This window comes from Anas platyrhynchos, chromosome 2, assembly GCF_047663525.1.
Source record: "Anas platyrhynchos isolate ZD024472 breed Pekin duck chromosome 2, IASCAAS_PekinDuck_T2T, whole genome shotgun sequence".
Taxonomy (NCBI): Eukaryota; Metazoa; Chordata; class Aves; order Anseriformes; family Anatidae; genus Anas; species Anas platyrhynchos.
In genome coordinates, this window is record NC_092588.1 from 100610136 (window position 1) to 100637992 (window position 27857).

At 36.3% G+C, this 27857-nt stretch overlaps 1 protein-coding gene across 15 annotated transcripts in view; it reads left to right on the plus strand.

Annotated features, from left to right (window-relative positions):
* SUGCT (succinyl-CoA:glutarate-CoA transferase) overlaps positions 1-27857 on the plus strand; it is a 324219-nt gene that overhangs the window by 268066 nt on the left and 28296 nt on the right. For 13 of the 15 annotated variants that reach the window (XM_038174164.2, XM_038174160.2, XM_038174159.2 and 10 more), the window contains one exon: positions 6499-6562. The exons of the other annotated variants lie outside the window; for them this stretch is intronic. In XM_038174164.2, the coding sequence (XP_038030092.1) occupies positions 6499-6562 (64 nt within the window). The remainder of the gene's footprint in view (positions 1-6498; positions 6563-27857) is intronic. 15 annotated transcript variants of the gene reach the window in all.

The following is a 27857-nucleotide window of genomic DNA, read 5'->3' on the forward strand; positions in this document are numbered from 1 at the left end:
AAAATTATTAATAACTTTAGTTTTGTATAACCTAGGTACTGTTCCTTTATAAAATGGTGAGATGCTTCAAACATGTGAGGTAGATGCAGATAAAGAGAGAGGTGTGTTTTGCTAATACAATAGAACATGTAAACTATATATTAGAAGGTAGAAGCTGTGTTTCAGAACAGAAGAATAAAATTATTAGAAATATAATTTTCAGTTGCAACAGGTCTTGAAAATACTGGAACTATTGCACTGAAAAAAAAGGGGTTGCGGAGAACATGATATGGTGATATGCAAAACATTCTACTTCTTAACCTCATTCAAATAATACACCACCAAGTTAAGCTAGACATCAGATACAGACATATTTAATTCCCTTTTCAAATTTCATATGAGTTAAAATCTTTATTTTTTGGGAGGAGATGTTTTTAAGATGCAGGATACAATTCCAATATAAGATTCTGTTCACAACATGTGCTCTTACTTCTTTAGGGGGTGATTATGGCTGTGGCACTATGTTCAACATGTACAGGAAAAACAGTGTTATTATTTTTGTGTGGTTTGGAGGCATGAGTTATAATTACATTTACCAACAGCCAGCTATCTTGTGGCTTCAAATATATATATATATATATATATAAAGTTTACATCATTTCCTTTGTGTCCCTGGAAATCCTTTCCACTGAACTCTAGATTAAACTGTAAAAACTGTGAAAAAGTAGTATCTGTGCAAATGCATATGCAGAACGCAAGAACTCATGGCCCTACGTGTACATTAACTAGAACTTTTTAAATCCTTTTTTTTTTTTTTTTTTTTTTTTTTTTGGAATATGGAAGTTTATTGTTTCTTAGGTAGTAACTAGAATGAGTTTGAAACCTTGCTGGTAGTTCAGAAATTCTCATAGGTGACTGGTTACATGCATAATCAGTTACATTACAGCTGAAATGAACTCATATGATATGAACCTTGCAGAATTGCAGAATTTGCCAAATATTAAGTAGGTGGTCAAACACCCCATTATCCATGTGAGAAAAGACTAACTATTTCTGTTTCTCTCCTACCTGCCTTTGTGCTGCAACATGAGTAATATAATAAAATATTTTACCTGCATGTAACAGAGACATTTGTTTTTAAGGGTTGAGAGGAACATGAATGCTTGTTAATAATACGTTCATTATTAATTTGTTTCACAGCTTTTGTTACTTCACTAATAGAATCTTTCTGTTGAAATAAAAGCCACCCAACCCTTTTTGTATGTACAGTTAGCTTGTTTAGCAGTTAAGCTGTTGATTAACTGCTGTTGATTAAGCTGATTAACATCAAGAAGTACCAGATTTCTTTAAATTCTCCTGAAGACATATCCTGCATGGTGATAATTTACATAGCTGTCCTTTAGATAAATCAATACTCACAAATAAGTCACAAAGAAAACCACTATGTTAGTGTCTGTATGTCTTACTATTTTAAAGAAGAAAGAAGTCCTAGAAAAATGACGGTTTCACTTTTTTTGCTTGAAGGATCTGTGAAAGCTGAAAAAGGATCCTGTACCACTTTTTGTGATATGTGAACCTGTGGAAAATGAGTTTAACTCTCAAGTGGCCAAAGATAAAGCCCCTATTTGAATCTAGATTTTCAGCCTTACAAGTCTTGCATGAAGTTTAATTTTTTCAGACATATTTTATTTTTATATCATAATTATATATATTTAAAGTTTCTTTTATTCTAACTTTCTGCTTTTCACAGAATCACACAGAATCACAGAATTTCTAGGTTGGAAGAGACCTCAAGATCACCGAGTCCAACCTCTGACCTAATGCTAACCGTCCCCACTAAACCATATCCCTAAGCTCTACATCTAAACGTCTTTTAAAGACCTCCAGGGATGGTGACTCCACCACTTCCCTGGGCAGCCTGTTCCAGTGTCTAATAACCCTTTCGGTAAAGAAGTTCTTCCTAACATCTAACCTAAAACTCCCCTGGCGCAACTTAAGCCCATTCCCCCTCGTTGTGTCACCAGGCACGTGGGAGAACAGGCCAACCCCCACCTCACTACAGCCTCCTTTAAGGTATCTGTAAAGAGCAATAAGGTCGCCCCTGAGCCTCTTCTGCTCCAGGCTGAACAAGCCCAGCTCCCTCAGCCTCTCCTCGTAGGACTTGTTCTCCAGGCCCCTCACCAGCTTCACATCCCTTCTCTGGACTCGCTCAAGCACCTCCATGTCCTTCTTGTAGCAAGGGGCCCAAAACTGAACACAGTACTCGAGGTGCGGCCTCACCAGAGCCGAGTACAGGGGGACGATCACCTCCCTAGCCCTGCTGGTCACACTGTTTCTGATACAAGCCAGGATGCTGTTGGCCTTCTTGGCCACCTGAGCACACTGCTGGCTTATATTCAGCCGACTGTCCACCATCACTCCCAGGTCCTTCTCTGCCTGGCAGCTCTCCAACCACTCATCTCCCAGCCTGTAGCTCTGCTTGGGGTTATTGCGCCCCAGGTGCAGGACCCGGCACTTGGCCTTGTTGAACTTCATGCAGTTGACCTCAGCCCATCGGTGCAGCCTATCCAGATCCTCCTGCAGAACTTTAACTAGAATGAGAATCAAAAGAGACTCAAATACTGCAATCAAAATAAAATTATTGAACTGAACGTGTCCAATGATAATATAAATATTAATGCAGAAAAGTAGTGTCAGTTGAATGATTAGTTCTGAAGAAGGTGTGAATAGAGAAATAAGTAGAGTTTATATTTAATCCTTGTGAAAGTAGATGGCTAAGGGAATTTCTCTGTTATAAAATGTTTTACCACTTCTGAACTTACTTGCTGTAGTTTGAATAAAGTCATGCAATAACATGTGCCAGCTAAACAAAATTAAAACATGACTTCTGTTATTATTATCCATCACTAAACAATATTTTCCTGTTATAACATGAGCAAATATAATACTGTCTGCATATACAGTAAATAATTTCCAAATAGAATTGCAGCAACTAATGATAGGAATTTACATATATTCTGCATCATCATATATATAATAGGTATATCATTTTACAAATTCAGTCTGCAAGAAAACACAATTTCAGAAAAAAAAATAAAAATAATGTTATTTAGCAAAAGTTAATGTAGGAATTGTACTAACATACCAGGATGGCACAATTCAAAGCAACACTATATTCAATTCACATCAGTAGGATGCTGAGTATTCTTTTACTGTTTTATGTTAAAATAATATATTCATACAAATATGAGAGACGTTGCCTTTGCAGTTACAAGTGTCAGGCTGAAAGACATAAATATGTATTAACAGAAAAAATTAGTTCTACATGGACGTGTCACAGATAACAGTGGAACACTGCTAGTGTTTTCATTGAGCTAAGATTAAAAAATGGTGACATCAATTTTCTGTTCATTAACCAGCAGACAGACAAGAGAGGTTGCTGTTTTAATTTACTGGATGACTGTATTTAGAATAAAATGAAATGGCATGAAACAGTTATTAATGAAGGACAGACCATGCTTCTGATTCCAGTAATCTACTGCTTACAATGATCCTTTATAGTCAGTCTAAAATCACAAAACCACAGATCAGAGATTCTGTGATTTTAGACTAAAATGCCACCCAAACTTTAATTTGATTCACACAACCTCAAATGGTAACAGGTAATATAGAAATAGAATATTTTTAGCCTGGAAAGTAAGCCATATTGAAAAAAGTAATAAAATAAAATAAATAATAATAACAACAACAACAACAACAATTCTACTTATGGCTATAACCTTTTATATGATCATCTTAATTAATCAATTCCTTATGCTGAGCTAAGGTGTATGGATATGAAATGGATAGAGGACTCTACCACATAAGAAGGATCATAACCATAGGAGGGGTACAAGGCAATGGAGAAGACCTTCAAGTTCTGTCTCTTAATTTGTTCTCAGACTTCCCTTGTCTTTAATGGTAAAGGATGTGAACGTTGCATTCTAGTCTTGAATGCTTCTATGAATTTTTTAGAATGCACATGAGAACATGAGGAGGAGTCACTAAAGTGTGTTTTTTCTTTTTCTTTCTTCTTTCTTTTTGAGAATTCTAGTAGTGGAACAGCTGAAATGAGAAATACACAATTCTTTGAAATGGTATGATGATGAGGGTAAAAATCAGTCTTTGCATCAGACTCATTGCATCAGACTCCTTGTGTGGAGGTTAAGTTATAAGTACTGAGTCCTTCAACAAAGATAGATCAGAGTATATTGATCTGTATCAGTAATAACTGTAGAAAATAAACAGAAGAGTAACAAGAGTTACAGAATTTCAGTGTTTTAGATCAAATGTATCTGAAAGGGAAAATCAACTTATCATGAAAGTGGAAAGGAAGTTTTAGAACGTATCTTTAATCCTTTTTACAGGGGAATAGAAGTGATCCTCAAAGATAAAAAAGTCTTGCCTTAGTTCATTCTGTAAAGAAAAAGGAGGTGGAATTTGAAACTAATATAAAGAAATCTTTTAAAAGTATTATAAGTCTGCAAAATCAGAATTTGATTGTAGGGACCTGGAACAGAAAGGCATGAATTTTGTTGAACCCTGAGTTAGTTGCTAGAGAATGTGTTCTTTAACCAAATAATGTAATTTTTAGTTTGCAGTCTAAACTGGGTGTGCACCTGAATGTCCTGTTGATTTCAAGTTCAATTAAGTTAGTTTTCTTGTATTCAGATCATAAATAATTCAAAAAATGCATTAAGAAAGCCTATACATGTAAGTTATGGAGAAAGAAGACTAAACTTTCAACGCTGTTTGATTAAGGGCATAACTGGAAAGATTCTAAATATGAACTAAAACAAGCAATTACATTTTCCAGTTCTGTCATTTGGAAAAAAAAAATAAATCTGAATGTCTCGCTTGAATGTCTACCAAAATCAGTGTTAACCTTCCAAAAGAGAAATAGAACCAATGATTTGGTACAGCGCCAAACAATTAGACCAGTGAACAGACTTTCTTCTACAAGCATCTTTTATCAGAAATACCTTTCTAAATGTCATCTAAATAGATGAACCCCACAAGCTAAGAGAAAGCTGACCTGACCTTTTGACTCCACCTGTTCAAGAATGGGAATTTCTTAAGGATGCTATTCTACCCAGATAAAAAGTTCACAAAATCTGACCTGGAAAGAATGGTTAAAAGGATTAGTTTTGTTTAGTCTAGGAAAGAGCAGACAGAGGGAGGATGTGATTACAATCTTCCAGTACGTTAAAGAATGTTATAAAGATGCTAGTGATTGTTTTTCTGTATCCAGTTGGGGACAAGAAAAGAATGAAGACGTTTAATACAAAACAAAGATATTTAGATTTTGTATTAGGAGAAAAAAACATCTAATGCCAAGAACAGTAGAATCTGGTACAGGCTATATTAAGAAATTTGTCATCTTCTTTACTGGAAATTTTCAAGAATAATTAGACCAATACATATCATTAGTAGTCAAGGTTGCTGATGTTATTCACAATAGAAGGTGAAAAGGTAGATAGGTGATCACTTAAGGGTCTTTTCCTGTCCTTCATTTCTACAACCATCATCTTTGGCAAGGCACTCTTATTTTATATCAGATTTGTTGTCACATTGGATATAAAAACAATTGGTTAGTGGGAGGCTTATCTGTATAGGATACTTCAATTACAGAGAATATTAATATTTCTGATTATATGACTAAGCTAACAGTGTTAAAAGGATGTCAGAGTAATAGGTGAGGAAACTAAAAGGTGTACTCATTGACTTTGGATGTAGACTTCCATTGAACAGTGAATTTGCTATTATGAATTTCTTTTTCTCTGTTTGAGAGTTTTGGGTTTTGGTATCATACTTTTTTTTTTTTTTTTTTTTTTTTTTTTCTGGTTGAGGTTAATAGCAAGGAAATTGTGGTGAACAGTCATCACACACAGAGAAACACAGGATTGAATTATGGCATACACTCCCTAAAGAACAGAAGAAACAGTGAACTTTTGATGTCTTTCCTTAAAGATATCAAAATACTGTCCTACTAGGACAGCGTTGCATAGCATGATCAATTAAGAGCTCAAAACCTGCTGAGTAACAGAAAACTAGAGAATGTAAGATGCTTGTATGCCCTTAATATATATTGCAGAGTAAAAGGCAAAGTGGGTGATGGTTTTAATTCTCATTCCACATTGCTAGCTTGTCTGTCAGTGGTGGAAAGTACGACACGCTTGCAGCACAGTTGCTTGTGCTTGATATTGGATACAGGAGCCTAAAGATATGTTAGACATGTAAAGTCCTACAAAGCATTTATTGAGATGCATATAGAGATAGTAATGTCAAACATCAGGGCTTCCATTTTACATATTAAGCAAATTATGTGAATTGTAGCTCTCTTTATTTTTAGATGTTCTTTGAAATAACAAGATAATATATGTACTTTTTTTTTTTTTTCCTCTTGAGTTTAGGAACTAGTTAAGTTATAGTATTTTGAATACATATACATATATATATATATGTATTTCCTTTTAACAGGTGCTGCACAATGGACTTTTGATGGAAATGAATCATCCAACAGCTGGGAGGATAGTTGTTCCAGGTTAGATGTTTAATTCTTTTTTCTAAATGGAGCTTGAAATTAAATGCTACATGACATCCTGAATAGTTCTGGAACTCAGCTGAGGACATGACACATCTTCACATTTCACTCAAATGAGCAAAAGTTTAACCAGGAAGACATTTATGCTCATATTCATCCTGGTAGCAGAAAAATGGGTTAAAATATGTGTCAGAATAGCTTCTGGTTTTCATCGGTCAGTTGTCATAAAATATGAACACGGATTTGATAATATTTGCAAACTCCCACTGCTAGAAATATTACTGCTAAATCATCTGCATGAATATGTGAATCTGTTTTTGATTTAGTTCTGTTTTGCAAGTTGCACAGACTTCTTTTAGGGACATTTCTGTTTTAAAAAATAGAAGGAAGAAAGAAGAGGAGGGATGTTCATACTGAAGGTTTCATCACAGCATTTTGTTTAATGAAACCAGACACAAAGCTATGCAATGATGAAGTCTTAAATATCTGCTATGGATTTCCAAATAGTACAGAAGAAATGAATGAATCTTTTAAGCTCTGAGTGGATCAGGACTTCGAGTTCCTGTAGCTTTACTTCCATTGGAGTTAGCTGTGGAATGGGGTTAAGTTCATTAAGGGCTGTTATGTAAATCTTCATTTAGATCATTGCAGTTGACTCTGTTTTGATGACTGAGATTTATCTGACAATCTACTAGCTATTTGGTCAACTTTTCCTGCTTCTCTATGCTTTTCTCTCTCCCAAGCCACAGTGAGAATTGTTTCCTCCCTCATTCAGAGCACCATGTCATTTTTATTTTTATAACATCATCTCCTTACATTGTAACTTTCTGTGCCAAATTCCACCCTCTGACACAGCATCCAGTTGTCATCAATTTCAGTTGACTTGAGCACATATAGTGGTAAGAAGAATTTGACCCATGAAATTTATCTTAATTTGCACATCCTGGAATCATACTGGGATGCAGAAAGAATTATTTGAAAGAAATTGATCCCATATTAGATCATGTTTTCTGCATGAATAGAAGGGGGTGTTTTGTGTGTGTATGTGTATGCTTCATATTTGCTCTTTATCACAGTTTGCATTCCACATTTGGTCCCCCTAGGCTTGGAAATTTGTTTAACTGTATTCAAAAATGCTTCTTTAATTTAGATGCACATATCTGGAAATACCAATCCTTTTGTTTTAGTTTATAACAGAAAAGTAATCCTGTTTTATTTATACAAAATGGAAAGAGTAATAAGGGGGTTGATTTAATTATTTTTTAAGAAGTGGGCAGAAAGGCATTGCAAATGGTACAAAAAGTGTGTAAGGTTTTCATGTTGCATACAATGTATAATCTATCTTAGAGAAATCAAATACTCCTTAAGGGGATGGGTTGAACTGCAAGAAGAGGAAGGAGATGAAAGGAATGTTCTAATGTCTGTCAGCAGCGATAGAGAGTATTGGCAAGAGAGGGAGTTTTCACATAGGTAAGCCATAGTACTTCCCAAATCCTTAGTTATTTTTTATTTTATTAAAACTCAAACCAGTGACACTGTACAAAACTAAAATAAATCATCTTAATCTCTAATGATTTGTCATTTAGATGGGCTTCTATGAAGAGTTTGTTGTATTGAAGCAGATGGCTGTAATGATTACTGGATATTTGAGCAGGAAAAAGAGAATTCCTTCCTTTCCTGGCATGAAAGGACAGGGAGGGGAGAGGGAGAGACAAGGGAGGGAAGGGTGAAGAGCAATCATTCAGTGTGAGCAGAATGAACCTATTGATATCAATGGAAAGACACAGCATTATTCAGTCTCAAAACTGGAGTGCATAAGGAGTTTGGCTACAGCTGATGGTAGGTAATGGAAGTATCCTGGAATTGTCCTGGTCACTGATATATCTGAAGAGTAGAGGAGAAAGTGTTTTGAGAAGGCCTCCAGCAGATAAACAGTCTGTTGATGACTGTTTAAATTAGTAAAAACTGTTTCTTTGGTGTGATTATCTTTGAACAGTAGGCAGAGAAGGGCTTTACTAAGCTCTCAGTTACTGGCTCAGGGTGGCTTAATAAAGATATTAATGTGATTGTTGGAGCTGAGCAGAGTAAAAATACCTCTCCTTAAAGAGACTGGAGAGACTCTGATCCCAAAGTAAAGTGAATAACTGTTATTTCTTAACCATATAAGTAAGATTTTGATATGTATTAATTGAGTTGGACATCACTCTTGAGGCCCTTGACAGAGGTCAGACTTGAGCTGCCAAGGAAAGTTGCAAGTTCAGTGACATACATTTACTGAGCGTGAGTATGCTGGCAGATTTTAGCTCTGAATATCATGGTTGACCTCTATCATCTAACATACTGATTTGGACTAGTCCTTCTCCAGGCATATCCTCACTTTGAGAGTGGCTTCCAGTCTGTATTTGAATTCTCAATTGTAGATCTCATGTTTTTTGAAATCCTGAGGGATTTTGCCATTGACTTTAATGCAGGGTACAGTTGTAACATCGGACTTGGTGATTCACACCCCTCCTGTGCTTAAATGTGTTTTGAATACTCCTTATATGGTTACTGAATTTGGTTCTTTCCACACCAAGACAATGCTTTCCCCCTTGCCTTTTTTTTATAATTCCCAGTTTGATATACTGTTTGCTGATAAACACATCCTAAGGTGCCTGTGCCTGATGGAACTGGAATAGGAGAAGTTGCATTATAAATAGTATATTTCTGTTCAATTGCTTTCAAAAATGCAATAGGAGAGATAGGAGAGATAGAGATCCTGTGTTTTGATATCTCTTTCTTCTAGTATTAATTGGAAAAAGTCATTAGGATAATGTTTCTTGTTCTATTCAGTATAGTCATGTTGTAAAATTATTCAAGAGCTAACTTGTCATATACAGATGCATTTTTGTCTTATACTGAATTATCGTATATCATCTATACAGAATGTGCAATACTGTGAGAGATCCTTGCTCGAGTCCCAAAGACCTGTACTGCACTCATTAGTCTTTGCAGGACTGATTCATTTGATTGCAGGACTGTACTGATGAGATTCTTCTGGCTCCACCTCTAAAGTTATCTTGATCATCTTTAGTTCAGGGGATACACCCCAGCACAGTCAGGGGCTAGAGTACCTCAGCTGGAGAGGCTGAGGTCTGTATCAGCCTTGGGAAAAGGTTGATCCTGCACAGCAAACTACAAGGAGCTTAACAAAGAGAAGAGCTGGGCTCTTCACAACAGTGAACAGTGGGAGGATGAGACAATGGAAGTACAGAGTGGACATCGGGAAACTCTTTTTCACCAAGAAACCAGACGATGGAGCAGGTTGCCTAGAGAGGTTGTGCAGGTTGTCCTAGGAGTTTTTCAATAAATGACTAGATAAAGCCCTGAGCAAGTTGTTCTGACCTCAGACCTGAGCTTGGTTCATGCAGGAGCTTAAACTGGAGACCTCTTGAGGTACTTTCAAACTTGGTCTATGTTCTTATTCTGTAATTAACCACAGTATCTCCTCACAAAGCTCTTCTTGACTTAGCCCTTTCCATAAAGATTTGGAAGATTTCTCATTTGTACAAATAACATATTTTTAAGAAAATGAGAAATGCAGAGCACAAAGTTCTTTTGAGGTCAAAAAATGATAGGGAATATATGTTTTATGGAGTGCCAGATTGCAGATGATACTGAATGGCACAGATGTAATACAGTTAAGTGAAGGGACAAAATTTCAAGAAGCTTTAGCATCTGGAATAGTCTTGAGGTCCTTTGCCAAAGAGTAAAGGACTTTTCCAAAGAGCAGTAGCATGTGGGTTTCTGGGAGCCACTGAATAATTTATTCTGAGTAGCTATGTGGAATGTAATGGATACCAACCCACAGTGATTTAAAACAAACAAACAAACAAACAAAAAAAAAAAACTAATGGATGCAATGCAGTCTTGCCCAAACTGTCTCCATTATCATATATTTTATATGGTTTAGGAAATTTAAATAATAATATTTTCAACTTTTGCATTATGCAGTAGCTAATGTTGACTTATGGCAAAGAAAAAAAAAGGAGAAAAAAACATGCATTCAGTTGTCACAAACAAATCAACCTTCACAGAATTTACATTATTAACTAGCAGGAAACTCTTTGAAAGAAACCTTATTTCTGATCCCTTCTAAGCCTTAGTGAAGTGGGGATTTGGGTATAAGCCTACACTTTCGAATCATCTCTCATCAAACAGAAAATAATATAACTGTAGAAATCTTGTAGCACCTATTCCAGACAAAATAGCTATTCTTAATTTTGATAGTGTTCATATTCTGTGTTCTCCTTATCCCAGCTTCCTCAGTTGAGAAACACTCTTTCTGTCCTTTGGCACATGATCTTCATCAAGGATGTCTTTATTGCTCTGAGAGGGCAGTTTCATACCTGGCTTTATGACTTCCTTCTGTGCTCTTGAGATAATGTATTTGGGGGACTGATCCAGGCACAGTTAGGAAAAGCACTACAGGATTCCTCCTTGGCATAGATTTCTTGAACTGAATTCAGGTAATCTATGTTAATTAATCAACCCACTCAGGAGAAATGTCCTTTTTTCCGGTCTTCTGTCACTGTACATTACAAATATACTACTGGAATGGGAAGGGAAAGACTTTTTTTTTTTTTTTTTTTTTTTTTTTGAGGTAGTCTTTTCCTGTTTTATGATTCATTAAATGATGTCCTGGTTCCATGGAGACTAATTGCTATCAATCTCTTAGAAGAATGGTTTTAAGGAATAAGACTAGGAGGCAAGAAATCTAATAGGACTTCCTTATTATGCCACAGATTTCTTTCTTAACCTTGGACAAATCATCTATCACTCTCTATCTCACCTTATTAATCATTTGCAGTTTTTCAGATCTTAATAGCTTAAAAATACTTTGAATTCTAAGGGAACAAATTATTGTAAGAGTGCTATGTATTATTTTAAATATGTATTACTATTTATTATGTATGTGTTTATATTTATTTTCTCCATGTAGAGGGAATACTAATTAACATTAATAACAGTGGGGTTTCTATATGTTTGCTCATTACATTTCAAGACATGGAGCAGATATGGCTGTTAATGATATATACTATCTTTTTCTGTTCATTTAATGTAAGTGAAGTAGAGGAAGCTTCAGTAGGACTTAGATATATGGCATTATGTGAATTCTGCTTGGGAAGAGATTGCAGGAAATTAAGGAGGTCTGTACAACAAGCCATCATTTCCTGCAGCTAGGAGATCCCACCATATAGGAACAACAACAGCATAAAAAAGCCCAACTTTTTTATTTTATTTTATTTTATTTTATTTTATTTTATTTTATTTTATTTTATTTTATTTTATTTTATTTATTTTATTTTATTTTCAAGAACCTCTGCTTGAACTTCTCATCCTGTCTGCTTCTCATCAGGCAGCTTTTTCATATGTGTGTGTGTGTGCGTGTGTGTATGTGCACGCATGTGCATAACTGATGTTGATTGAAGAATTTTAATTTCACTTCACTATTTATGGTACATTGGAGACAAACAGCTTCACCGGCATTACCGTTACCTCATTTGCCTTTTTTAGTCATCAGGGCTGACTGTTTATGTCTTTTACATTCACAGAGCTGATTTCAATTTTGAGGAATTCAGGACCATTACAGAAATACAGCAGAAATGATGTATGACAGCTCGCTTAGCTATCCTCAAAATACTTTTAAAAAATCTTAATAAATATCTAGGCAATATATTCATACAGATTGCAAAAGGAAAAAAAAAAAGGAAAAAAAAAAAGACATTGGGAATGGAGAGGATTATGTTACATGTTTCAGGATTATGTAGAAAAGGTTAGTGTATCTTAATGTATGATACAGCTATTTGAAAACTGTAAGGTTTCTTTTAAAGTAAAACATAAACATCAATCCTCTTCATATTTTTTCTCCTTTGTTGTATGTGTCCAGAGCATTTTTCTACACTATATTTTAAAATTTGTTATACCTCCTGGAGTAGTCTTAGTGCCACAGCCAATACTTTTAAAGTTAATTTTTAAGGAAGAAAAGCCACCTGTCTCTTACCTACTTTTAGGGCTTCAGTTATTGAGGAAAATTAAGAAACAATGAAAGTCTTTCCCACCAGGCTCAGAGTAAGTGCTTATGTGCTTTGCTGTCATGACAGCACCAACAGGGACAAGTAGTGATCTGTGCTGCTCAGGCTCTTTGGGGTTGCTGTTAAGGGTGTCTCAGTTGGACTCTTCTGTTGGCAGACCTGAGTGTTTTTCAAGTCTTTCTTTAAGTTGTGTGTGTATGTGGCAACCAAAGTTGTTTTTCTTGCATCACATGTTTCTTTCCAGGACCCGATTCTGTGGTATTGGGATATGAAATAAAAATATTTCAATGGACAAGTGAGGACATTTCTCTGCTCTGTACATAATGTAATTAAGTCAAGTGCAGTTGTGGTTGAACTTGGCTGAGTGCTGATCGGTAATTATATTTCTACTGGAGAATATTTCTTTATATTTTGCTCCATATGTCCTGAGATGTACTAGGACTTTCTTTAAACTGAGCATACCAGTTTCTTATGGAGAGTAAACTAAACAATAAATGTCACCTCACTGGTACACGGGGAAAAGAAAAGTTGAAGCATTACCTGAATATCCAAATAAACTCATTAATTTCCCACCAAGGGTCATAGTCCTAGAATTCAGCTTTGTTTAAATTTTTTTTTTTCTGTTTAAATGCATTTTCCACTTCTTTTTATATAAGTAACAGTAACTTAGAAAGTACTTTCTTAGGTCCTCACTTTGTAATAAGCACAACCAGGTGCTCACAGAGTTCAGTGTGTGATTGTTAAAGATATATCTGCATGCCTCGGGTGCATTGTAAAACAGCCAAATTACTTCAACACCCATAAATTGTCAGTATATCTTTATGATCTTTAATAATTATTGGATATGAAAAGGAATCCACTGTCAGCTAAAAGTTTAGTTTCATTAAACGTAAAAATATGTTTTAAACATTTAGACAATTTTGCTTAATCCCTAGGATACTGAGTATACTAATCCTCATCTGTGTTTCCGCCATGTCACTTTGACCCAAACCCTGCCTCCTGTGAGTGGAAAGACTTAAGCTGTTTCATGAAAACCTAGACCAAAACATTTTATGGCCAGCAGTGACCATTAGATTATATAGTTTGTCTTCCTACAGGTATGGCCACTGAATTTCACCAATTTACTCTTTTCATGTGCTTGACTACAATGTGTCTTATCCAGAAATCCTCAATTATTACATATATATATTAATCCAAAACTAGTTTAGAATTATAGTGTAGCAATTAGGTTTATTCTTGTCTTTCTCACATATGTGACAGCTTTAACTGCTTTTGTTTTTTGCCCATGAAACTGTTATGTACTGACATGACAGAAGTCACATCTAGATGACTTTTTGGCAAACCATGTAGGGTATTTTGCTAGGTCTTTTAAGGTACATTGTGTAAGCAAAGTGCAGCAGCTCTGTCTCTTATATTGCAGTCTGCACACTGCAGATTTACAGGAAAAATTTGCGGGTGTACAGATGTATGGAGTGATACTTTTTGCTACAAGAAGAAGATGACTTTGGGAAGGCATAATACATGAAAAACCTTTGGAGTCTACTTGATCAGAATAGCAGAAAATACCAGGAATAGACAGTAGAGTAACCATGTTTTCCCTGCATCCTGTGCATCTGCATGAATATAATTATATATATATATTTTTTCTTTTTTATGTATATATAGTTTACTGACAAAAAATCTTGTTTTATTTGTGTGTGTTTATAAGATAACTTGCCTTGATTTAATTCTAACTCTAGTTGAAATATTTCCCATCAGTTAGCTTCCTTAGGAGTCAACGGGTATTTTTGTGTTTATTGTTCTTTGTGATGGATAGATCCTATGTGTGTTCCAAGTTCCTGAAACCACCAGGTTTGGCAGCAGCATCAGCCTGCACTATACATTCAGCTCCTGTGAGCTTACCCTAGGGGTATAAAGAACAGATCTGGTCCAGAATCCATTCCTTTTTTTTTTTTTTTTTTTTTTTTTGGTTTGTTTTGGTTTGAATTTCAATATCAATACCTGAATTTGATTTACTAACCTACAGTTCCAATTTCTATAGTCTTTTTGAGTTATGTTGTCAGGTTTAGATGGAAAGAGAAGTACTCTAGAGGAAAAAAGAACAACTTTAGCCTTTAATCTGTTCATTTCCCTCTTGATCTGTTCTTACATTTATTTGTACTACTGGAGGACTATAATAGTATTCCCTGGTTTATTCTTCTTTATTTTTTTGAATCCCAGTTGTTCCTCAGCAACTTGATTCAGGTGTGCTGTATCACAAACCTCTAACCTCATGTAGCTCTCGAAGTTACATTTCTCACTTCTTCATCCAAAATATGGAGATAATAGAACTCACAAGTAATTACAGGGTAAATATGCTCAGGTTTGCTCAAATTATAGTGATGGCAATATGTGAAATCTGATGCTGCACTTTCTTTATAGATTGTGGAAGAAGAGACTGAATAGAAGTGAGGGGCAAAATAAGGGTTAAAATGGTAGTTTTACTGTTCAGTTGTGGACAGCCTACCACCAATATATAACGTACCTGACGTGGCTTAGTAAATATATTTAACTTTTTTATCTGTAACTCCTGAAGGAGGGCAAATTTAACAGCTCTAGTGATCAACATGAACTTGTAATTATTTTTACTCCTCTTCCTTGTACTTTCCACAGCTCTTTCTTGTAATATTCTGCCCAGAATAAAATCACTGCTTCAAAACAAGCATGGTGACTTGGATCTGTCTTAAATATTCCACATGATGCTTTCATCATTTGGGCTATCAAGAACAAATCATTGTTGCCACTTCACCTGCTGTTTTTCTAACTATTCTGGAGCTTTTTTGGAGATCCAGAAGAGTCAAGAACTTCCAAGACTTTCTGCAAATGTTTTGTGACTTCTGATTTTTTGTGACTTCACAAATGCTTTGTGATTCAGATTCTGAAAACATCCTTTTTTTTTCTTAGGATTTAAATTTAGATAAAATTACTCATCTAATGTGATGTAGACTTGCAAGTCTTGTTTTGTTAAACTAAACTTTTTTTTTTTTTTTTGAAAAAAAAAAAAAGGTTTGTCCATCACTGCATGTAAAAGGTTTAAACCAAGACAGAACAGATGTGAACTCAATTATTTTAAGGGCTATTGAAATCCTGAGGCATCAGGTCAAGACTTTATTTGAAAAATCTTCCTGACACAAAGTCTGTTAAGGTAAGGAATAGTGTCCCCTGAGAAGACATAAAATCCACTTTTTTTTTTTTTTTTTTTTTTTTTTGGCCATCTGAAACTAGGCTGAATGTAGCTGTAATAAAAATGGTTTACCCTTATGAAAAGCAGATAATTGTTCTATTAAAAGGGATTGATATCTTAATGAATTTTAAAATTTGGTGCCAGTTTATTGCTTTAAATTAAAGTTGTTTAGAGATTGTGCCTATGGCACGCCAATAAAAGTTTTATATTGATTTTTGTATAAGAGTGTTCTTCATGGGTTTTGAACTGGATGCAGAGATGAAATGAAACAGAGGCTTACAGATTAGAACAAGCTTTTTAATATTCTTTGCAAGCTGTTTTTAGAAACATCACAGAGAACATAAAATCAGGCACAGTTGTGAAGTGAGGCAGTACAATTTACAAACAAACATGTGGGGCAAAGAAAATTTCAAAGCTGAGCATGTACAAATACCCACTTCCAGTTGTGTAGTCCTAACTTGCACATACTGAAATTGCAATTGCATGCACACATCTGTTATAACCAGCCCATGAACACAGACAGATTTGTACAAGCTTGTATCAATTCTTAGCAACTCAATAGTATTCTCAAGAAATGACAAGATTAATGATAAAAACTAAGGTGCACTGAAGTGATTTCTGTTGGTTTGGATTTCTGCATGAGTAAATCTGTGATGAAAACTCTTGGAGTCCCCTAAATTCCTGAGTTATATCTTGGAGTTGTTTTTCCTTTCTCTTTTCCTTTATTACCTTGGGTAATAAAATTTTGTGTTGAGATAGTGGTTTTTCTTTGGAGCCAGGTCAAGTTCTGGTGATGCCAAGAAGCCATTTCTTCCTAGCTTTACAGTCTATGCAATACACTTTTCAGCATGGTTTCATAAGTGGTTTGTCTCTTGGGACATAAGTTTTTGTGGATGTGCTTAGAAAATGTCACTTAAGAAAACAAAAAATCTCTTTGCAAAGGTGATCAGTTTCTAATGAATTTTATAAGTGAATGATATACTTGATCATATGAATGTATTGCTTACTATTTTGTATGTGCAAGCCAGATGTTTATGTAAATAAATACTCTGCTGTTTCCTTTAAATGGGCCTGTGTTTTAAAATCCTGCCCTCAGTTCCTAATGGAGAATATGTTATGGATCAGTCTACTTGACAAAGGAGTCTGTTTCAGCCAACCTTCCCATTTTTATGTTGATTCATACTTAGGGAAATAGAAAAGATAAAGTGGGGCACATATTTTCATGTTGGTAGTGTAGTTACCTCTGCTACCTTCATAGATATCTAGATAAGGATTAGAGTTGTAATTCCTGAAAGGGCAAATTTCCTTCCTGATTTTGATTATACTCACAAATCAATGTCCCCAATAAATCCACTGTATGATTTAATAGTTTTTTTTTTTTTAATTTTATTTCAGAAATGTATATGTACTTTAATAGCTTACACTTCTCATTTTTGTTTGGATTTCCTGAGAAAACACCAGAAAATGTTGAAATGTCCTTGTGTTCTCACAGGTTCAGGTACCATGCTCTAGCTTTCACCAGCTCTGAAGTAGCGTTGTAAGAACTTGTGGCTGAAGTGCAGATTTGGTATACATGTAGCTGTATAGCAACATTAGATTAAAGATAACATTTTAACCTATCTTTCATAATTTTTGAAGTTCTTCTGTAATACTGACACTGTAGATAGAGCTACTGGTAGGGGAGGGAAGCACAGAAGAAGAAATTGTAGGAATAGTTCAGAGGCATCAGTGAATGAAAGTTTAATAGAAAACCCTTGGTGTCTTCTTATGAAGCCATTCACTTTCTAAGAGTCGTTATTCTGACTTATTTAAAGTCTCACAAAATGTTTGCTAGTGTAGAGATACAGTGTAGAAGTGTAGAAGCTTCCTTCTAGTTGACTTTAAGGAAGCTAACAATATCATGTCTACTGCTTTAATATGACTTTTAGATTCACACTTCTAGATGGTAAATCACCCAGAACAATACCATCCACCACCAGTCTCCATGTGGCAAACTTGGCAAACTGTTAACATTCCCATGAATTTACATTTACTTCCAAGATTTTCCTGTCACAGATATCTTTTTTTTTTTTTTTTTTTTTTTTTTTTTATGGGAAGTTACCAGTTTAGTTATTACATCAAGAAGTTGTATAGCAAATACTTTTAATTTTAAATATTTTCAGATTGCTGTTCCTTTTGCCAAGTACATTCAGAAGTTAATCAAAATGCCTCATTGAGACTATTTGGAAACTCTAAATCTAAGTCATATCTGATTCATGGAAAACAATGGTATACTGGACACCTGCTCCAACAAAATGTAATTATATACTCACAGAATCATCTAGGTTGGAAGAGACCTCCAAGATCACCGAGTCCAACCTCTGACCTAACACTAACCAGTCCTCCACTAAACCCTATCACTAAGCTCTACATCTAAACATCTTTTAGAGACCTCCAGGGATGGTGACTCAACCACTTCCCCGGGCAGCCCATTCCAATGCCTAAGAACCCTTTTGGTAAAGAAGTTCTTCCTAATATCCAACCTAAACCTCCCCTGGCACAACTTTAACCCATTCCCCCTTGTCCTGTCACCAGGTACGTGGGAGAATAGACCAATCCCCACCTCACTACAGCCTCCTTTAAGGCACCTGTAGAGAGCAATAAGGTCACCCCTGAGCCTCCTCTTCTCCAGGCTAAACAACCCCAGCTCCCTCAGCCGCTCCTTGTAAGACTTGTTCTGCAGATCCCTCATCAGCTTTGTCGCCCCTCTCTGGACTCGCTCAAGTACCTCCATGTCCTTCTTGTACTGAGGGGCCCAAAACTGAACACAGTACTTGAGGTGCGGCTTCACCAGAGCCAAGTACAGGGGGACAATCCCTGGCCACACTGTTTCTTATACAAGCCAGGATGCTGTTGGCCTTCTTGGCCACCTGAGCACACTGCTGGCTCATATTCAGCTGACTGTCCACCAATACTCCCAGGTCCTTCTCTGCCTGGCAGCTTTCCAATCACTCATCTCCCAGCCTGTGGTGCTGCTTGGGGTTGTTGTGCCCCAGGTGCAGGACCCGGCACTTGGCCTTGTTGAACTTCATACAGTTGACCTCAGCCCATCAGTCCAGCCTATCCAAATCGTCCTGCAGAGCCTTCCTACCCTTGAGCAGATCAACACATGCACCTAACTTGGTGTCATCTGCAAACTTACTGAGGGTGCACTCAATGCCCTCATCCAGATCATCGATAAAGGTATTAAAGAGAACTGCCCTAGTACTGAGCCCTGGAGAACTCCACTAGTGACCGGCCTCCAACTGGATTTAACTCCATTGACCATGACTCTTTGGGCCCAGCTGTCCAGCCAGTTCTTAACCCAACAAAGCGTACACCAGTCCAAGCCAAGAGCAGCAAGTTTCTTGAGGAGAATGCTGTGGGAAACAGTGTCAAAAGCCTTGCTGTAGTCAAGGTAGACCACATCCACAGCCTTTCCCTCATCACTATACCTCTATGACATAATTATATATTACACCTGTGTAATATATATGACTGTATATTATATGCCATTATAGAATATGAAAGTATTGAAACCCATGAAAGTTATTTGTAGTGAGAGAAGAATTAGGAACTATCAATCTATAAAATTTATCAAGGATGATTTTAATAGTTTTACCTTAAAAAAAAAAAAAAAAAAAAAAAAAAGAGGTATTTTTCTGTGTTTAAAACATTAACTATATATATATTTTTACACAATAATATATTGTACAAAGGAAATTATTGTATGTGAAAAGAAAGCTAAACCAAGGTAGTATCATACTGCATTTTTGTATCTGATAATATTTGAGTGGTATTAAAGTGTAATTCATATCAAAGTGATATAAAAGAGAAGAAAAAGTCATTACTTACTAATTTATATGTAAGATTTCAAATATTGAGTACCTTCAGGGAATTTGCATGCTCTGATGATGTGGAGATTACAGTGTTGAACATATACGCCTTGGAAAGTTGTGGATAATTTTCAAACTCAAGATGAATGACTTAAATGTTATCTTATTTACAGCAAAGTATGAAATCCTCAGTAACAGTTCTCTGTTCTTTCTGAAGACTTAGGTTCTATTTTCAGAAACTTTGTCATATAGATTTTCTAAATTTACTGTAATTAGTTAGAGGTCATGATTGGTAATCAACTGAAATGTATTATATAATATCGAACCTAATACATGCAAGAAAATGTAAGCATACCAATTCAGATTACATTGTCTTCTAACTATACAGAACTATTAAGGGGATCCATTTTTGGAGGTTCTTCAAAAAGATGAGAGCTAAGATCAAAACCTCAATCATAATTTAAGAAATTTCACTTTCTTCTAGTAACTCTACCTGAAGAGTCTTCAGGAGGTCTAATTCTACTTCTGTATTTGTGTAGTATAGCAATTACCACACCTTACCCCATAAAATAAATAAATAAATACATAAATACATATATAAATATAAATCTCACTCTCACTGATTAGGGTATTTGGGCCATTGCTTTGGGGAGGAAGAACTGTGTATTGTTTTGCTTGTCATACCGGGATAATAGCTAATTTCCACTTCACTGCTGCCTTCAGCTACTTAACTAGCATACCTATTGGTCAATGACACCAATCTAGGCAGGAATGCAATTATACTTAATTCAGAAGTTATTTCTGGGTACAAATGTAATTGGCATACAACTCACACAGCTTTTGAAAGACTCACAACTTTTGATTATATGCTGCCTTCTTCCACAAGCCTCATATTTCCAGTCTTTCCTAAATGCTGCAACTATGAAATGTAGTGACTGAGGCATGTTGGTAGAGCAAACAATTTTAATCTGAACTTTAAGATATAATGGCTGTACAGTTCACTTTCTGGCAGTGGTCTCCCAGTGGTAACATTTAGCCTCAAATAAAAAGCAGAATGATTCGATAGATTTACATCCCTGTAGATGTGGGAGAGCAATATAACAGGAAAGTCAAATTATAACAACAGTCTACATTTGCCAGGGTACTTTTATCTGACAAGTTACCATACAGGATATGATATAAAATTGTATTTTCCAATTCTGTTGCATCAGTTTGACAAATATGATAATGTATATTGAACTAGTTCTTCTTTCTTTTATAATTCTACTTCATAGGCCTAAAAGATAGATGTAAGCCATATATGTTGTGTATTGCAGTTGTTATCTACATGATGCTGAATAATATTTTGATTGTGTAAAGAAGCTGTTAAGTTTAAATTACTATATTCTTTTTCACATTTTGTTTCATAATACTTGTGTATTGGGGATTATTGTCCCCACATCCATGCAGGTTTCTCAGGCACATTTTTTTCAGTTTGTTTTGGGCAATTGTAGTGTAGGTATATGCCTTCCATATACTGTATACTAAAGGAGATCTTGTGCAACAGGAAGTGCTCAGAGTACCATATATGCTATCATTTTGGATTAGGTAAAATTAATTTATCACAAGGGGATATAGTCCATACACATCACTAGTGAAAGTTGCTTCCTTTATTGTACACTGTAATTCTACAACATCTTTGTTTAGGTCTTCCTTAAATCTTCTGTTCACCTGTGTGTCAACCCAGCTCCTTCCAGAGTGATTTACTAGCGAGGGCAAAGTTTTTTTTTTGTTAGTCTTTAATGCTGTCCTTTCATTCTGGCATTAATATTCTGGACATATTACAAAGCCCATGTCAGATGAGTACCTGATACTACGAAGGCCTTTGTGAAATCTCTGTTGATGTTGGTTCTCTGATGTACACTTGAAATGGCTCCTTGAACCATGAAAGCATCCATTCTGTGATGGTTCATAGAAACAAAACACATTATTCTTTTCCCTAAAGTCATAATGTGTCCAGGACCAGTAGAGGATAAGAAACTGGGTTTGTTTGGCAGATGGTTCTTGTTATTCTGCCAATTAAGTCAACAATAGGTATTCATAATCCTAGGGAGGCTTGAAGGTCACAGAAATTACAGTGTGTACGGAATTACTCATGTACAAATAGCTGAAAAAGAAAGCCATCTTTTAGGGATTTTCCCCCCTCCTTTTGTTCTGCTTGTCCTTGGAGCTGTCACCAGTTAGTAACATTGTGCATTTGGCTTCACCCCTTGGTTCTGGCTGCTGTGCTTAAGGTCCCAAATAGCACAGGCTGTGCTTCACTGTTACAGTGATGTTCTTCTGCAGTTTGTCTTGCGCTTGGCTTTCAGTACTTTGTATAAGTATGAAAATATTTTTTCTCAGCAACTAGTTTGAAGTAAGTGGTTGGAATACTTGAGAGAATGGGCAGCCTCTGTGGACCATTCAGCAGCCCAGCAGCCACTGTGGAGCATTCTGCCACATAATGCAGTCTTTTGTTGCCTCACTAGTATTATATATGGTAATCCATTAGATTCTGACTTTTTGTTCCAGTCTGTTCTTGCTGAGCAGGGCATGGAGCTGGTCAAGAAAAGTGCTGATCTTGAGAAGAAAAAGAGATTTGGAGAAATTCTCAGAAAGCTAGATTGTGTACTTGTGTCTGAGATGCTAATTGCAGTTGAAGAATCTCTGTTGGTAGTTCTCTCAATGGAATACCATTGGACTTTACAAATAGGAGGTACTCTCACTTTTTATCCTTTATACTGTAAAGAACAATGATACAAAAGTCAATTGGGCAAGAATGACAGCAAGAATAAAGCATAACTGAAAGACAAATAAAGCAAGAGCCTTAAAGGGAGAAACCCAGCAGTTCTGGCAATAAGCAGCCGTGAGACACTACTTACTATCACTAAGAATATTGAATTTCCATACAAAAAACCCTTACTCAAGCATTGCAGTACAAATATGTACTGAATAAAGCATTGACTGAGGAAGGTAAAGATGAGGAAATTGTGATAAAAGTTTTACTGTCACTTCTGGTGAAAAAGAGAATTGAATGAGATGTTGGTAATAATAATACCTAAAACAATGTACCAGCTGATGGAAGTATTTGATATACTGTGACCCCAGAAAGAATGTGAATGTGTTTTTGTCCAAACCCAAGAAACAGAAGGGGAAATGGATGCCTGCCTGACAATCACATGCTCTGGCATCCACATGTACTTTTAGAGATATAAAAGGTTGCTTAATGAGAGACAGAAACGTATATGGGGCAAGTGATTCCAGCACACAGGAGAAGCTGCTGAAATAAACAGATCTAAGCCTTGAGAAATTTCCCCAAAAGGCTGAATTGTCTAGGAAAAGGATCAAAACAGTGTCACTAGTGCAGAACAAGTCCAGAGAGTCAATTTGAAGGAAATTGGGAAGCAGGGCAGAGACAGACTGACCAGGAATGCAGGCATCATGATGCATGGTATGCACTGAGAGAAACAGTTCAGAAGAGAGAAAGAAAACTGCCTGGCTTCTGGGAAAACATGTATAAAGCAGAGAGCATAGCAACACTTTCTGTCCAGTGTGTTGTAGCTATCTCAGAAGAAAAACAAACAAATAAAAACCCCATACAGTAATAGAGATGGAGAACACAGATATTATTTTTAAAAGAAAGATGTCTAGATGTCTACTGGCTGCCTTGCATAGGTCCATAGAAACTCATTGCACCACAGAAGGATACCAACCATTCTGTTCATTTTTGGAACTACACTATTCGGTCTTTATCAGTTGACTCTGGTTGGATTGTTAAACCATGCAGCAGTCTAATCCTAACAAGCTGGTTTTTGTCCACATTAATCTGTAGGAGTAGAATCGGGTATTCATGATGCACGTGCAGGCACATGAAGTCAAAGAGAAAGTGCAGCCTATAGCAAAGAATCCTGAAAATCAAGTTATGTTTCATGTGCAAAAGCATTATTTCCCGAACATGAGAAAGGAGACAAAATAGCCCCTGTGTGTTTTTTCAACCGTCTTCAGAAAATTTAAGATCATATTTCAAGGAACCAGACACACAAAAGTCAAGTGGAAGTCAGAAATAAGCAAGCCCCTATATACCTTCAGTGAGATGTCTCAAATTCAGAGTTTTGTTATGGCAGAGCTCTGACAAAAAGTTGACAAACCTACTAAGAAAAGACTTCACTGTATCCATTAAATTTTCAGAGAATGACTCAGATGCCTAATTAATGCCTAAGAAATTTTGGAGTAAACAGAGGATCTTCATTTAGCCAAACCACTGAATGTATCAAAGAAGTTGCAGCTTATCACCACCAATGAAGATTTTACTGTCTAATCTATCATCTGCTTAACATCACTGCTTGTGATGCTAAGAGTTTTACCATGTTGTGGTAAGTCCATGAGCAGCATGACAACCCTGACTGCACTTTTTGGAAGATAATCACCTGGTGTGAATGCTTTTAACCTGAGTCCAACATCTAAGGTTTTCCAGTGTAAACTGAGGCACTAGGATGGATTCCCAGAGCTTGGGGCTGGTGATAGATCTATTAAAAATGAATTATCTGATAAAAGAGTAAGTCAATATCACTAGGTAAGGAGCAGAATATGAGATTGAACATAGATGCACAGAACTTGAGAAAAACTCCTTTGTTAGCTGACATCTATTGGGTGGCTGCAAGATCCTGGAAAAGTCAGAGCAATTAGGAAAGCTCTCGAAGTGAAAGGAGTCCTGCCATTTTTAGAATTGGTGAATTTCTGAAATGATCAGAGACCTTTAAAACAGTGAGGAAACCCAGAAGGCAGGGACTGTTCCTAAGATTCTGTAGGTCATCTAAAGCAATGCTATTTTGTTCTGAAGGTGCTTAGGAGCGGTACTAAAGCAAATCAAGCAGCACAGAATGTTTGCTTAAGGTTGGGAAATAAAAAGGAAAACCAGAGCTGCGCTTTTTGAAATGCCATTCCTTCAGTTCACCTTTTGACACCCAATAACTTGTTATCAACTGTCTTGTTTGCTCAAAATCTATCAGAAGGTGCTTCATGTGAAAATCACAATCTATGGCAGATGCACAGAACAGGATTTGTCTTCCAGAATACAATACACATGGCTTTATGGAACAAAAAACTGCCTCTCCCATGGTAGACTTCAAGCAGTCCTCTAATGAGCAGGCAATAAATCAGCTTCTATACCAACTATGGCAGTCTGAAGGAGCCATTGCCGCAGGAATTTACTCCATTTTGCTCTTTTAGGGATGAGCTGTACATGCAAAATAGGATTTTGTTTAAAGAGGACTGAACAGTAATCCTGGAAGGTTTACAGGGTGATACAGTGAGCCTGAAATATACTTCATAGCTGCTGATAAATGTGCGTGAAATGAGCCAGCTGGTTTATTAGCCATGAGCACCAAGGTGGAAAGTGGAAGCACAGAAAGAGCATTCTGACACTTGGTTGAACAGCTTTGTGAAAGGCTAGCCCTGGTAAAAATAAGCAAAGAAAAAAAGAAAAAAAGCCAACCTGATCTGATGGTTAGACAAGCTTACTTTTTCAGCTGCTTTAAGGCTTGCTGGAGGACTTTCAAACAAAGGCTGTGACAGGAGTTGAGGTATATCTAAAAGTGTACTCTGCAAGGTCTGGACTACAAGACAGTGTCTGAAAACTAAACATGCCCGGCAGTAGATTTCAAACAATTTAGCATAAAATAGGCTATGTTAGGCTGAATGCTCAGAGAACATCAGGAAAGCAAATTTGGCAAAGAGCTTGCAAAATGGAAACAATAGACCATACGATGAATTAGAGAAGATCAGTGAAAAAAGTCAATGATTTGATACCATTAAGTAGGCAACCATATTGTCCCAGCTGCCAAAAATCTGCTGGCAACAACAGCAAAAACTGAAGGCTGAGGTTACTAGCAGAGGGAAATCCAAAGATAGTACCCCTGCAAAATCAAAAGCAAAGTGAATGAACAATACAAAGAGAAGCAAAATAATGAAGTAGTTGTGTCAAAAGATGTAATAGTTCACTTGAAGGAAAAGTTAACATGCAAGTGCATATGGCTAAGGCATTCTTGGTTGACTGAGTTTCTACAGGTGGCTCTGAAGGTGTGCTGTGGCCAGAACCTGTGAGCACACAGCTGTAGCTGCACGAGAGCACACCACTTGTGTGGAGTGGAAGTTCCCAGTTTCCCCCCATTACTGTACTGTGTACCTGTAAGCAGTTTAAAGAAGTCTCACAGTAAAATAGAGAAAATAAAAACTCATCCTGAGAGGTGCTTCAGATTTGTTTTTGCTTTCACACTGTATCCATTGCAATGTCAGAATAACTATCCAAAAGTGAAAAACCTTTTCCTCTTCTGATGTGAAATCTTGGACCCAAGAGATCAGATGCAGCCTTCTTCCTGCCTGTCTGACCAGGCAGGTTTGCTTTGTTGGTCCTCAGTGCTCTTTCTGACAGAAAAAAAAAAAAAAGAAAAAAAAAAAAAAGCAGAATGTGCTTCGTGTGGGTTAAGTTTCATGTTCAGAACCCTACTCTGGAGAAACAAGCATTTCATTAGGCAGCTGCCTGAAATAAACGTAATATGGAAAAGTGAGAAAGCTTGAGAGACTTTAGAGTCTCTGAATAGGGTTTTTCTTGCTGTTTCACAGTTACAGTTGTGCAGAGATAAACTTTTCTGAAATGTCAGGCTACATTTAAACTCACATACATTTCTTGGTCTAAGTTTACTGTGGCTAAAATCCCTCCTGCAGAGAAGGGAAACCATCCTTGCAAACCTTCCTAGTGAGTGGTTTCATCACTCACAGTCATCTCAGGATTGAACATTTTTGAAAAGCCTCAACATGGCATGACTGTTAGTCTACTCTACTTTGAGTTGGCCTCTTCTTCCACCCCAGGTTTAATAGTTGTTACAGATACCTTTGGATATGGCACAGAAACTTGTGTTCTGGACCCATCAGTCAGTGTGATGGTTCAGCTCCAGGATTCAGTCTGCTCAGCACTCTCCTGCAGCTCAGAGTAATCTGCACTGCTCTGTAGGCCCTTCTCTTTGTAGTTGAAAAAAAGGTAGTGTGACATCTAACTGACAATACCACAGCTGTGCATTGACAAGCAGAGTGGGATTCACAACATATCTTTTGGGAGGCAGTTGGTGCATATCCTTTTACTATGAAACTTCACAAGACTTGTGGGACCTTTTCTGTTCATCTGTACTTTATATAGCCTGCCTGAATACTCATATTGTGTTAGACATTCTAGCTGGATATGAATGTTTAACCGTATATTTAATGTATGGTTACACATGAAGAACTTGGCACATTATACACAAGGTAAGTGCTGTGTAAATTACATTGGACATTTTTGTATCCTACTGGGGAACACAAAAGGTTCTGATCTAGTATTCTAACGTAGAGTAAACCAACCATATTAGAGATATCCTGAAAATTTTAATAAAAACTTTTTAACCAGTCAAGAGGTCTTCTCGGGACTCTTGGAAAACTATAAGTTAGGACTTAAAAATAGGCTGAACAAAGATTTAACAATAGAATTAAAAAAAAAAAAAAAAAAAAGAATGACAATTGGAAATAAGATGCATTAGTGGGAGAGGAGAGGATAAGCAATTTTTTAGGCCTTTTTAAAATCTTATAAACTTAAATTATTTCTTTGAAAGGTTTTCCCCCTCCTTTAATGTAATGAATTCCATAGCAATGATGAGTAAAGTATTAAGGACTTATACCAGCGAATGTTTAGAAGAGATGATGAATAATTATTGGCCTCAGTTGCTAATTGACACAGTAATCATTGCCAAGGGATTTCTCTCTACTTTTGAAACTATATTCTAAAAAGGAAAGAGAATTGATTTGTTAGATAACACGCTAATGGTAAGAGACTAACTTAAGCAGGATGGAGACTTGTGGCATCTCATTTTTTCTCAAGACATTGTATTCTTCTTGGCTTTATGTTTTTGTTTATTGTAGTTCATAATAGGAAAAATATGTGCAATCTTATACTACCTATGACAATTATTTTAAGGATGCAGCTCCAGTCTGCTGAAGAAGATTAAGATAGAAGAATAGTCCTACAGATAGAGAGTTGGAATGTGTTCTTTAAAAATGCGTATAAATAAAATAAAATAAAATAACAAATAGAAAAGGTG